Raw genomic sequence first — 14,058 nt, 5'->3', positions numbered from 1 at the left:
GACCTTTTTCTGTTTATACCCAAAACTCTGACTCAGTGCTGTTGAAGTCAGCTAAGTCTCTCCCTGGCTTCAGGTTGTTCTGAATCAGCCTATAAACCTAAAATTCAAAGCTGCTTCTAACAAAGAAAACAAAGCATTTTTCCTTCAGTTTCTAAGAGAACCTATGTTGTGGTTTAAGCCTGTTGTTCACATCTAATCATGCTCACCAGTGACTATTCCAAGCATCATATGTTTGCGTGAAATCCCCTATTATTCAGTATTTCCTTAATTGCGTTCAGTTAATCTACAATTAATGCATTTTAAAAGGGCGGTGGTGTTCTGCCATCCCTGCTCTCTCACTCTGCAATTGGACATGGTGGTTAGGAAGGGTTGTAAACGTCAGCTAGGTAGTTAGGTAACTCCTGGTATTTAAGGAGGTGAGAACGAACACTGATCTTCTTTTAGGTGTGGACAGGTGTGAGATAGATTGAATTGGACAAGTTGAAGGAGGATTTTTAAAGTTGAAAATATGTGTTTTGGAAGGTGTGCTAGATGTGTTGGTTATAAGTTGCTCATCCTTGCCCTCCTCTGCATCGTGGCCAACGCTTTACTTTATTTTCCCAATGGCGAAACAAGATTTGCTTCAGAGCATCACCTCAGCAAATACGTGGAGTGCCTTCATGGCATTCTAGGTGGAGGCTTTCTGGTAAGTAAAAGCCTAGTGTCTTCTTTCAAGTTTATTTTAGAGGTACTTGGTACTGCTCTTACTGGTTACCTGAATTTATTCATCAAATATCTTGTCAACAGGTGTCTCTGGAGTTGTAGGAAAAAAAGAAAGAGTTATATTATCCCATAGCTACAATTAATTATTGTTGATTATCTTGTCTACAACATTATGTCACTTTAAAACTGAAAAAATCATAGGGTCAAGGGCACAGAATCCAAATGCAAAAGTGAAACCAAACCTCTCAGTAGGTCACAGTTTGCATAAAGGGTTAAATCTTAAATTTTTGTTGTATTTCCTTTTAAATGTCCCTAAATAATGAGCATTTAGATACAATTCCTTAATTTCTATTATCTGACATGCTGACAGGTATTTCTCTGCCTTATCTGTTTATTCAGAGGAGTTGAGTGGTAGTTGTCAAAGGTTTGCATTTGAATAACAGGATACAAGGACTGAGTGTGTTCATTATAGGATGTCATTAATGTGAAGCTCTTATTTTCTACCTTTTCAGTTTTGTAGACCACCCTGCAGCATATTTAAGACCCCTAACTCCAGGCTTCCCTTTTCATTTTCTTCTAGAAGTCCTCTTAGAAGTAGGTTATAGGTCCCTTCCAATTCTTAACACTCTGATTTTATGATTTCAAGGTGTCTGCAAATCACAGGTTGAAAACTATTGCATGCTAAGGTGTTTTATGTTGTGAGAGGTGTTACAGCTATATTGCAGTCTCATTGGGACCTAGAGTGGGATTTGCAAAGGCTGAGCTTTACACAAAGAATAATACAAATAGAACCAATGGAACTTCTCCGCTAGTGCACTTGTACAACCTCTTCTGGATTTGAAGCACTGGGGCTCAGAATCAGGTTTGAGTAAAGGTTGACAAGTATGTGTCTGTTCAACAGGATAGTTATTATTCTAGTTTCATGTTAAGTAAGTCTGTGGCATTTGCAAATAACTCTCTATCCTTTCTTTACTTTTTTCCAGACTTCTCTTGGTCTAGAGTCTTTATAAGTAGGCACTATAAACTGCTATTATTGCTAGTGGGAGGATCCTCTTTTTAATCAGCTGCTTCTTGTTCATTTAGCTCCTTCAGTTCATTCTTGATTTTATGCTAAAAACTCTGGAGTATGGATGGTTTATGCTTCTCATGGATAGCTTCTGCTTTGCTATTTTGCATTTCTGTCACTGGTTGTGAAATCTTGGAAAAAAGTAGATTTTTATAATGAGATGTTTTTCTGAATTGAACAAATTTTACTAGACTTTCTGCTCTAGTCAGACTGGTTTGTCACACAAGTAATGATGATTTTGCTTAAGTAACATGTATATTGGCAGCAGCTGTTTTTCAAAAATATTTATTTTGTAGTCCTCATTAGAATAAAGTTAATGTCCTTTCTTTTTCTTTTTCTTTTCTTTTTTGCAAAGCATTTCATTTGCAAATACAGCCTTTAATGAAAAGAGAAATTTTTAAATCTGAAATACTTTAAATGTAGCAATACTCCAACAGTCTCTTTCTGTGCTTAAGTGCAATATTGCTACAGTGGCAATAGAAATATATCTGTCCTGGGTTTGGTGATGTCAGTAGTGAGATGCCTACTGTGTTAAATAGGAATAGAGCTGAATCACCTGTACAGCTGACTGCCAAGAAGCAACATAAATGAATGTAATTTGAAGACTGTATTATATCTGCCCTCTCTTTACAACCAAAAGGAACAGTGTGGGTTTTTTGCTCCATACCTAGGTACTCATTCCAGCTGCAGTGTTCATTGGGCTTCACAATGACGACTGCTGTGGGTGCTTTGGCCATGAGGGCTGTGGAAAGAGCTGTGCGGTAAGTGAGCCTGTACATCCCCGTCCCAGGTAATCCCAAAGACAAGGCAATGGCTGTGCTGAAAGTTCATGTTTATGTCTGCTCTGCAGATGCTGTCCTCAGTTCTGGCAGCCTTTGTTGGGATCCTTGGCTCTGGATACTGTATAATCATTTCAGCACTGGGCTTGTCTCAAGGACCGTATTGCCTTACCCCCCTAGAAAGAAACTGGATCTATCCTTTCACTGACTCATCTGGAGGGTAAGTAATCTGTTCATGAGGATGTTATCTCTTCCCAATATACACATGGGCTTTATTCCAGTACCTTTCAGCAATGTTCAGTAACCATATACCAAAATCTATTCATAACTTTATCCTTCCCACTTAGAACGTAACAAATGGCATCAATTACCCTCACTGCTAGAGTATAAAACCAAAGCCATAAAAAAATATAGAGGTGATTAAATCGATACATCATATACTACTGTTCATGTCCACAAAATCTCTAACAAAATATAAAGTTTTAGGACTTTGAAGGATTTACAAACTAGGAATAGTGGTTGTTAAGATATTTGTCTTATCATTTGTGTAAGTGTCTGTTTTTTCAGTCATGCTTCTGAAGATGCTTTGCACCAGCATAAAGTGGCACAATGCTCACATTAGTGACAATGGCATAGAATCTCATAAATGAAACTTGAGAAGATTTATAAGAATCTTTGTATACTGCAGAGCAGAGAGGGCAAGAAGCTCCTAATTATCCCTAATTAAGGTTCCCCTGCAAAAAAAGTCTCAGTGAGCTGTTCTCCATTAATGCATATAAATTCTGATGTGGTTCCTATCATGGCATGCACTTAAAGTGTCTGTATGATTGGCAAACTCGAAGGTGTATCTAGCAACAGCTTATGGCTGATGCCAGACTAGAGAGAGTTGGAGTACTAAGAAGCCACGTAAAGCTCTTTGCAGCAGAGTTTGAATTTCATATTTCACTTGTATCTCTTGTATTTCACTTGTGTCATTCCTCCTTCTCTATCCTCCTGACTGCTACTGAGTGTAGAAGAACTAGTCTAAGTCCTCGCTGAAGGCAAGTGCTGGTGTTCTCAAGATGTAAGTGGGCAGTAACAGCTGAAATAGTGCAGTACTTCACCAAATTTGTTCTGTGTTTGGCTCATCCAAGTAAGCATATGAGGGCCCAAAGACGGCAACACAGGAGAGAAAGTGACCCATTTGCCTCAGATCAGTGACTGCTATCTTTAGAAAAAAGGGCCAATCCTGCAAAGCTCTTGTGATCATTTTGAGAAAAACCTTTGCTCTTTCAGCTTTCTTGAGTTTGTGTCACTTTAACCAGCATTGGAAGTTCTGCCTTTATAGCTTAGATTATTTTTTAAAAAAGAAATTAAGATTTAGCAAAAATGTGTGGTTGATATTTCAACATCTTCCTAAACCAAACAAACCTTGCATGGAATAAACCATTGCTTTTTCTATTCCCTTAAGAATCTATTTCTAAGGGAACCTAGCCTATTAGGACTCCATAGAGTGAATATCCTCAATGCAATTACAGACTAGACATAATATGGTTATAGTATATGGTAAGTATCCTATTCTGACACAATGTTAATATGCTTTTAATTGCTGTGTACAGGTACTTGTTTGAGTATAACAAGTGGTCTGAATGTCAGGAACCTCAAAACATCGTACAGTGGAATGTCACCCTCTTTTCCATCCTCCTTGTTTTGGGAGGAATAGAATTCATTCTGTGCTTCATACAGATAATCAATGGCATTCTTGGAGGACTGTGTGGATTGTGCTGCAGTCATGAGGAGGTAAGTAGTTTGCAGATATACTCATGCTTCTCAGATGAACATGTAACTTGTAGAGTTTTACTCAGCAGTTACTTTATAGGTATTTTGAGCAACAATTCCTTCTACAGTTGTTTCTATAGTCCAGTTGTGATTAGAACTTTCATGTAGTTTTGGATCACATGTTTTCAGCTGATTCCTCAACTGTCACAGTGATGTTAATCTGCCTGAGAGCTAGGAGCTAGAGGGCTTTTGTCTGTCCAATGACACATGCAATCATCACCACATTGCATAGGTGGTATAACTGAGATATGGATCTCCTGGTGGTTGTGGTCTTTGCCTAAATCATTCTTTCCATTAATATGTTTCTTTCTTTTTGTTCCCCCCCACAGACATATGTTTGCTAGAAAACCTGACAATGTATTGACATCGGTGCATGTGTGTGCTGCAATGAATATACTGTGTATTTTTTTAAAATATTCCAGGCAAACTGAAATACACATTGTTGTCAAACTCTGCTGTTACCACGAATTTAACTGACTTGGGGCCTCTGTTGTTGAAGTCATATGCAGGTTTTCCACTAACCTGCCTGAACTGAAAGGCACAATGTATCCTGAATATCTTTGGTTCATTTCATATTGGTACAGGCAACTGCCTTAACACATGTCACTAAAGTGGCTTTATTTATTTTTCTCTTTCTACTGACACAACAGCTCTGTACTTTGTCTTGTTTTCCCAATAAAGTTGATCTTTCATTCCGATCTTGGAATGAATACAAACCAAATCCAGCCTAGCCTGGATAAAAGGTTTTGGTCAGCTGGACCAAAACCAAAGCAGCAGTAAAATGTGGATGATTGAGGGTTTTCAGGATTTTTCTGAACCTCCCCTCTATTTCGCAAATAAAGATTTGTATTAAAAATACCCAGGAGGTGTCAGTGATTCCTTCCCTGCCCATGCTGAAACACTGTGTGCCTGACCTGGTCTTGGGGTAAAGGACAGTGGTGACATGAGAATATGGATTTAATGCAGTCAGGTTTTTCCTCTCTAGCAGGCTCTGCCAGAGTGGGAACTGCTTCCTTGCTTGGTTTGGCTCATTTAACTGAAACAGGTGTTTGTTCATCAGCAAGGGTTCAACAACAGCTCTGGGTCAGATACAGCAGCACATGTGGAGGCTTAGTCCTGGGTCAGGGCTGGTAGTTCTCAGCCAGGGAGCTGAGTGGGTCCCTGCACATCTGAGACCAGCTTAGCCCCTCCTGCCCTCTCAAGGGGGATCACCTCCTGATTGCTCCATGACAGGCCTGAGATAAAACAAGATGTGGGCATGACTCTTTGTTTTTTGCCTCAGCTACCCTCAGGCCTCACAGCGTTCAAGGAATACAGTCCAAATTCAGGTCAGTAAAGACAGATTAATCTGAAATACCTGACTTCACCAGTTATCAGGCTCAAGGCATTACTGTAAGGTCATGGGTAAGACCTCTGAAGTGTAGCTTGTTGCACATTAGAGTGAATGTTTCATCACAAGTACATCTGAATAATGTGCTGCCAACAGCATTGCTGACAAAACCAGCATGCCAGCATTGCTGCTGGCAATGGCATTTCTCAAGTGAAAACCAAAATGTGACATGATCTTTATCTCAAAGGAATGAGGCTCAGTTTTGGAATTTAGCTGTTCATATTGTCTTTGAAAACAAGCAAGTTAGTTTCTATTCATGGGAGAAAAAGAAGTTCCAATGGGTGTCAGTGCATGCTTAGTCTGTTTGTAACTAGGAGAGTGGTCCTTAAAGATACACCTGAAGTTTCTGGCTATCTCAGCCTGTCTGCACGGTTAAGTCTGCCCTGCACAAATACATACCTGAAAAAAGAAGTGAACTGTGAAAGCAAAATTGTCTATGTATATCTACACCAGCAAAAGAATTCTCGGATGAAAAGAGTTTGTATCTAGAATCTCAGGATACCTGAATTTTGCATGAGTACTTACTCATACCTAAATACATAGAAGTAGTTGAAGGACTTTAATGTCATTTAATGCCATTTCTTTGTAGTGTCTATCCCTGTTCCTGCCCTGCTATGGGAGGGAGGAAGGAGAATGTGTGCATGTGCGTATGTATACACACAAAATTCCTTGCAGCTGTGTGATACAGTGTCTTTGTGTGTGAAGATGCAGTTTTGAAAAAAATATCTGCAAATTTAAATGGGGTGTGGAAGGAGAAAAAGTGGAAAAGAAAGTCCTCAATGGAATAATGTATAACTACTATGTAACTTAAGGATTTTTGCCTTTATTCTTGCATAATGGTTATCTGCTTTTCTGGTACACACAATTACTTAAAGAACTGAAAAAAAATTTGCAATATATAGAATTCTGATATATAGATGATTAGGTTGGGTTTAGACTTGAAACTTCAGTACAAATGCATGCAGCACCAATAGATTCCTGTAGCCCTAATGCACAGCATTTCTGCTCACTATTTATATTGTCATGTAAAAAAATGCTGGATTATTTTGTTGTCTGGTGCACAAGACAGTGTTTTGAGATATTTATCAGTCACATTGTGAAGGAGTGATTGGTTTAGGTTGTATTCATATCAGCTGGCAGAGAAGTCACACAGAGTAAACATGACTTTTCTGTAACAGGCTTGGAATCAGTTCATGAACAATGACAGCAATGGAAAACCAGTGTTTGCGACATTTGGCAAGATGCTTGAGAAACTGGCTTACAGGTTTGCTTAATTCTTAGTATAAAGTAGTTGTTTCCTGTTCTAGTGCCATTGTGTGCCAGAAAAATAACCACACTGTAAACTGGTATTTGCAGAGCTCAGTTTAAAAACAAAGTCATAAAGCAGACTGCTGTACTGTAGAACAAATGCTACTTCAGTCATCATTTCTCAAGTTAGCTTCTTCTAATCAGAACAGGTTATAATGGAAATGGCATCGAATTTGATTATAGAATAAGATGCTTGCTACTAATTTTGGCCTTTGCTTTTAAGAAAATATTTCAGCCAATTCTATGATCTTTGGGTTCTGTACTAAAAAAATCAGTCATGGGGATTGGATGTGTGTGATTTTAATGCAGTTGTTTTCTCTGCTCTCTGTAGCGTAGTGTTGATGACATGAGTTCTGTCTCTGCCTATCAGTCTGGAAAGGCAGGTTTGCTACTAATTCTGATTAGAGGAAGACCTGGAAGAAAGTATCCATAGTGGTGAGAAAGTAAAACAGGAAATATGAGAACATCAAGAATTAGGACTTCAAAATGAAGCCTCCTAAGAAAAGAGGAGAGTCTCAGCAGAGAACAGGTAGAAAAATGGTGTAATTGTGTGAGTACTACCCTGCCCATTTCCTTGTGTGATCTCATATTAAGCAATGGTATGGAATTAGTTACAACATGCAATACAAACAGCTTATATGAGAGGATGAGAGAATGAGAGAAACCTCATGTGTAAAGAGCCTGAAACAGCTCACAAGGAAACATAAGGAAAATATGTTGGGATGTCATTGCTTCTAAAAACAGCCTTCCTGCTTTTGATAGAGGCCCCTTTTTTGTTTGTTTTGTGGTGATTTTTTTTTTTTTTTTTTGGTCCTCTGGCTGCAGCTTTGCTATTGAGTAAAGCATAAGGTCATTCTGGTGACTCAAAGGGGCATAAGACTGAAGGCTTGGGGTGTGCTGCAAGTGTTCAAACTGCCCTGGCTCTGTGTTACTGGGATAGTGTTTAGATGCTCAGAGGTTGGGGAATGATGACATTGACTATGGGAAAGCTGTCTGACTTTGGCTTTGCACAGTGCAAACAGCAGCCAGACCTTTTGTCCTGCACAAGAAGTCACATGTTCATAGATCAGGTTTGTAGCTGTGCAAGCTCAGCTGTAAGCACAGAATGAAACAATTGGAGAAATAGCAGGATTTAATTTGCAAAGCACTGGAACCACTGCCGTGAGAAAGAGTAGTTGATTATTAAAAGTGTGAAAATAAGTCTGCCTCACAGTTTCTAACCAGTGTTGTTTGGGCTTCTACAGTCTCTGCAAGATGGCCCAGACTCAGCCTGCTGTTGCAAGTCAGTAACTCACTGTTTCCCCCTTAGGGTCCTCTTAATAAATCTCTGTAGTATAAGGCAAAGTGTGGTCTTTTGTACAGAGACTGGGCATATTTATATTCTTACAGCCCCCTTCCCCATGCTGCAGTAAGGTTGAAAAACCTTGCTTCTGTCACAAACTACATTGTAGTTTGTGTTGTATGGAGGAGGACATTTTTCAGCAGTCACTAGGAAATGAGAGCTTTGTAGTTCCTTCCTGAATCTGACTCCTAGACAAATTTCATTTGGAAGATCACAAAGGAGGATCTTTTAGAAGGGAAATGACTACATTAAGACGTGTTTAACACAGGACAGTGAGTTTACACAGTGATATTCATGTGTTGCTCTGCTAACTGTTAAGGACTTCTGTTCCTGGAATCACACCCCAGTCACTAGTTCCTGTGAATATGTAATGACTGAATCAAGCTGGAGAGGTCAAAACATTTCTTATATTGAAGGTCTTGTAAACTTCTGTTAGCTTAGAAGAACAAAACTTCCAGAGTTCTTGAGAGATGGCTTTGGAGACATGTGGAAGCTGTTTGAGTTGCCTGCTGGTACCTCTTGCACTTTGGAGTATTGTTGTGAACATCCTCCTATACTTTCCAAATGGGAAAGCTCTGCATGCTGCCAGTTACCAGTTCCCCAGCCATGAGTGGTATTTTGAAGGCATCTGCTTCTCAGGTGTGATGGTAAGTGTGATGGTAAGTGCTCAGTCTATGGATTTTTAATGAATTGCATTCTACAGCAAATCATAGTGGATTACTCTTCAATAACGTAATTGCTTTAAAAAAAAAGACTATATGGATTACTTCAACAAAAACCTCTGCAGGCAGAAAACTCAATCAAACTGAAAAAAGTTAGTATACTGAATGACAAGTTATGTATGTTATTAAATGCAAATGATTTTGCAGGGTGTGTTGAGGTTTTTTTTCTGATGTCTTTTTGTTTATATGTAATTTATGCTTGTATTATGGAGGAAAACAGTATGTTGACTTAATCACCTGTGAAGGTTGAACTAGAGCTCTTTTACCCAAATGAAAAAAAAGAGCTTCTCTTAATGGTTCAAATGTTTTTAAGAGCTGTATGCTCTTAAAACTGAATTTAGAACTGAATTTAGAAGACTGAATAGATTTCACAATGCATCAGATACTACTGTTGTCAGACTAAATAGAGAGAATTGCCTCATTGTGATTAGTATAGTAGGATTTTCTCTGTTACATTTGTAATATGCTCATCTGCAGTAATAAACTACCATGGAGTTGCCTGCTGTTCATGCTCTTTACCATGTTCGTAAAGCGCTGTAGCGTCAGGAACAGAAAGCGGTTGTGTGACCAAAGTGCATTGCACACAGTCAGTACTTCAAGGGTTTATCTGCATAAGTGAGGTGTTTATATGAAGGTGCTGAACTATTTTTAAAACATTAGACATTCTTTTGAAATTGTATATTCTCTTTCAAGCAAAAGAAGAACCTCCAGTTCTAGCAGAAGAAAAAAACTACCACACAGAGGATTCAAACAGAAAAACAGTGGCAAATGTATTTTAAAAAGTTAACTACAACAATGGCAATGATATTTTAAAGCATTTTTAGCCTTAAGATTATTACCAATTCCTTAAAAATGCATGTATCGTTCTGTTATAAACCAGTCAGCAGTATATGAGAGGATAGTGCTGTGATTCAGGAATATTCTCTTCTCATACTTCCCTTTTCAAACCTATGCCTCTCTGAATGGCAGTTTGTGGTTCTGGAGCCCAGATCCTATGTATAAAAATTATTCTAGGATCAGGCTTAAATAACCCAATAGTCTGAAGAAATCAGTATGGATACTTGACAAATGAAAGTCTGGGTGAATTTAATCAAAAGTTTGCATTTCTGACTTTTTCTAGAGTGAATGTGTTGGTAAGGAAGGCGGTACTCTGATTTGTGTGCGTGTGTCAGCAAGAAGGTGTTGAACTGATGTGTTTGTATCAATAAAGTATCCTTCTTTTTATTGGTATTGATTCTTTTGTTTGTGACTTTGGTTTTATAGTTTCAGCTTCACTGGTGTAGCTGTGCCCAAGGTCATAGCACTTTACTGTGGTGGTAGAGACTGTACTCTTGTCTTTCAAGTACAAGACACAAGTACACCACCAGCCTCCTAAAACCATTCCAGTTCCATGTATGCCTTAAGTAATTGTGCTGTCTTATGGATCAGCTTTAAAATATCAAGACAGCAGAAGAGAGGCCAGTCCCTACCTTCCAAAGATGAAGGAGACTTTGGCTTAGTATCTCCAGTTATCTCACTGACCTTATGATGTCCTCTTACAGATCCTTCTTTTGGCAGTAATTCTAATAACACTGGAGTGTAGTGTGTTCTATCGATGCTGCCAGAGTGAGAGCTGTAACAAAACCTACAGGGTGAGTCTGTGTTTTATTTCTGTGCATCACCTTAGTATTTGTTTCCAATGCCCTCCTGCTCCTGCTCCAGCACATCCTGCTGCCCTCTCCACTGCTCTGTTTTCACTTCCTTTCACAGAGGATTCTAAATTGGGTTGCAAGGTCACAGAAAGTGTAGCTTCTTTCAACTCAAGCATAAGCAGGATGAAAGAAAATTAGACACACACTTCCCCCAAATCCTTGCAAAATAAAATAAGAACATAGAATGAAGCATACCAGCTAAATAGCTTCATCCCTTCACCTGTATTATTTGGAAGTGTTTTTTTTTTTTTTTCAAAAATCACTCAATACACTCTATCTGAGATGCAGACATAATTAATACACAGCTGCATTCCTCTGGTATTTTGGGAAACAACTTTATAAAAACACAAGTTTAAAAACTACACCCAAATAATATATAACTTATAGTTGTAGAACTGTCTTAAACTCTGTCTTCATCTTTATTTTGTATGTGTATTCTTACTATTTTTTACCTGCTATTTTTCTTTCTGGGTTTTGAAGACTGGGAAAATCAAATGTGAAATTCAGCCCCAAGGAAGTAGCTAGACAGACTGAATGATCATATTTGCTGTTGACACTATTCCCACAAGGTAATACTTCTCTCTCTCTTTACTTCAGAGTTTTATATCTATTGTGCTAGCCCTGCTTGGAATTGCATTCTCGGGATACAGTTGCATCATTTTTACCCTACATTTGATTCAAGGCCCTTTCTGCAATTCATCAAGTGGATGGAATTATATTTTCAAAGACACTGCTGGGGGGTAAGAAACATTGGTGTAACTCTTCTGAAAGAAATTGTTTACCAAATCAGTAGTCAGAAACATTCTTCTTACTTCAGCCTGGTATTTCTCTAACAGGTACCTCACAGATTATCCTTCCTGGTCTAAGTGCAAAAACCCTGCAAACATAGTGGAGTGGAATATCATTTTACTCTCGATTTTGATAGCTCTCAGTGGATTGCAGCTGATCATCTGCATTCTCAAAGTAGCCGCTGAGTTGAAACGAACGCTCTGTGGGACCTATTCTGTTTTTGTGCAGGTAACAAAACATCTGAGGTTTATTTCTTCAGCATCTCCTTGTCATTGTAGCTTCAGCAATTTCTCTCAGCTGGGGACTTACCCTTTTGATTTATGCATTCTCTATGCTACAGCATATGTTTTCCAGAGAATATGTACTGATAATACATATGTTTGTTTTGATTCATCCATTAATTTTTTGTGGTATACAGAGGCTGGTGGCTGCTCACTCTGACCTTTAAGACTAGTACAGAGAAGAAAAAAAAGTGGTTAGGAAATTAACATAGATGCCAAGCCCATTACTATTATGTCAGCAGAGGTTGTTGAACACCTTTATTCTAACATTCAATTTACAGACATTCTTACTAATGTGTGGCTTTCACAGCAAGGATGAGAAAGATTAGCTTTTTTTTTTTTTTTTTTTACTTGCAGGCTCGGATTCTCTGAAAATGGCAAAGAAATTGTTGCTGCTTCTCCCCCATCCCCAGAAGAAGAGAGAAATGGCCTCTCCATAATCCATAGCAGTAGATTTGAGTGCTACAATGAAAAATGATACCCTTGTCCTAAATCTCTGTCCATCAAACTTCTCTGTTTTGGATGAAGCATATTTGAGCTGTCTGACATCTACATTTTTCTTCACCTGTCCTGTTGCACTTGGCAGGGACACGTCATTTTTTTACCCTTCAGCTTGTTGTGACAGTAGGGATGTTTTAATATAATGGAACTGCTTTTGTATTGAAATCACCTTATTGTTTTTTCTTAATAAGCTGCTGTAGAACTGCTTATGTACTCCCTTGTCATTGCTTAGACCATATGACTATTTGTTGTTTTGAAAGGGCCTGGTTCAAAGCCTAGTACATCAAGAGGGATTGTTAGTGCACTGAGTGAAGCCATGATTTCTAAATGAATGAATTTTGGTTACAGACAGACCATGATGGCAATCATGGAAGGAGGTAGGCAGAGCTTACCCTTCTCCTTCCATCTTAGAAGTTCATAACTGCAAAAAGCAATTACAGAAAAAAGTCTATCAAGTCTTTCTGTGGTAAAAAAGGCACCTGGGCCTGATTGGTATATTAGACACACAGGTCTGAACTCAGCTGTGCTAGCTGGTACATGCTAATATTTGCACTGGGTTTCTTTACACTTAGGGGCAATTTTTTTCCTTTTAGTCAAGTATGATGTGAATTGAGGGAATAAATGAGGGAACCTTGTGAGCACCCAGTGCTAGCTTATTAATATTCTTCCAAGTATCCTGACCTTGCTACAATGAAAGGCTAACATTCTCGACAATACTGATTAGATGAAAAAGAATAATCTATTTTAAATTAGCAGCTAAAAGGTATTTTTACTTTCTCAGGGAATTATTTTTTTCATTCTCAGTGAAAATTCAGGGATTCATAATGAAGTGGACACCTGGCTCATTTGCAGTTGCAATGGCAGCATTTGGCTGTATTTAGCACTATTTTGGTTTTTTTAAAGTTTTTTCCTCTGAACACTAAGAGGAAAGAGAACTATGTACTTCACACTTGCAGTAACGCATGTATGCCTGTTACATCAGAACTAATGCAACTCAGGTGCATTGTCATCAAATACTAAATACAAACTATACAATAAGTGTCAGCTTTGAGTAAATTATTTAGGAAAAAATAGAATATATCAGTCATTTAGTTCTATTTCAAGACGATATTGAGGTTTTGCCTTCATATTCCTTTGTCAGATGGTTTTAAATACCTGATTTCTTCCTGTAGGATTTCAAGAATGCATCTAAAATTTTAATTGCTTAGTTTCTTTTAAGTTGCAAGAAGTATAAAGTAATTAATAATACGTAAGAATGGGGCTAGTCTTCTGGGAGATGGTTCAAAGTGGCATGGATTATCAGGGGTGCATGATACAAAGGCATGATCATAAAATAAGGACAGTGCCATTGCACACTTGTTTTTCTCTAGACTTAAATATGTGACATATCATTTACTTTAAATTATAATCCTGAATTTTTATGGATTTGTAGGTGTTGTTTGTGGACAGAAGGAAAAGAAAGAAAACTTAAAAATCAACCTGTACTCCTACCAAACATCTCAGAGACTCTTGCTGATTTCTTGCTTACAAACTCTGGATCTGTCTTTATCAATTTTTGTGTGATTGTGCCTGGTGAATTTACATTTCCACTCTATCACAGACATCTCTTAATTTTGGGCCTTAAATTAAATAAAGAGACATGTAATGTAGTTCTTGCTTGGCTTCCTGA

At 38.2% G+C, this 14,058-nt stretch overlaps 2 protein-coding genes across 2 annotated transcripts; both read left to right on the top strand.

The window, feature by feature from the left end:
- The first annotated feature begins 448 nt into the window (after nucleotides 1-448).
- Nucleotides 449-11,787, top strand: TM4SF1 (transmembrane 4 L six family member 1). Its single transcript, XM_039713747.1, has 10 exons — nucleotides 449-685; nucleotides 2,440-2,529; nucleotides 2,619-2,767; nucleotides 4,146-4,326; nucleotides 6,934-7,019; nucleotides 7,395-7,592; nucleotides 8,842-9,064; nucleotides 10,669-10,758; nucleotides 11,299-11,387; nucleotides 11,655-11,787. Exons 1-6 carry the CDS (start codon nucleotides 509-511, stop codon nucleotides 7,411-7,413), a joined length of 702 nt encoding a protein of 233 aa, XP_039569681.1. The 5' UTR covers nucleotides 449-508; the 3' UTR covers nucleotides 7,414-7,592; nucleotides 8,842-9,064; nucleotides 10,669-10,758; nucleotides 11,299-11,387; nucleotides 11,655-11,787.
- On the top strand, nucleotides 8,662-13,880 carry TM4SF18 (transmembrane 4 L six family member 18). The gene is made up of 5 exons (XM_039713749.1): nucleotides 8,662-9,052; nucleotides 10,669-10,758; nucleotides 11,416-11,558; nucleotides 11,655-11,835; nucleotides 12,246-13,880. Exons 1-5 carry the CDS (start codon nucleotides 8,876-8,878, stop codon nucleotides 12,258-12,260), a joined length of 606 nt encoding a protein of 201 aa, XP_039569683.1. The 5' UTR covers nucleotides 8,662-8,875; the 3' UTR covers nucleotides 12,261-13,880.
- The last annotated feature ends 178 nt before the right edge of the window (nucleotides 13,881-14,058 follow it).

The sequence above is a fragment of the Passer montanus genome, unplaced genomic scaffold, assembly GCF_014805655.1.
Source record: "Passer montanus isolate IOZ18808 unplaced genomic scaffold, ASM1480565v1 scaffold29, whole genome shotgun sequence".
Taxonomy (NCBI): domain Eukaryota; kingdom Metazoa; phylum Chordata; class Aves; order Passeriformes; family Passeridae; genus Passer; species Passer montanus.
The sequence above is the reverse complement of the archived record's forward strand: the minus strand, read 5'-3'. Positions and strand labels throughout refer to the sequence as shown.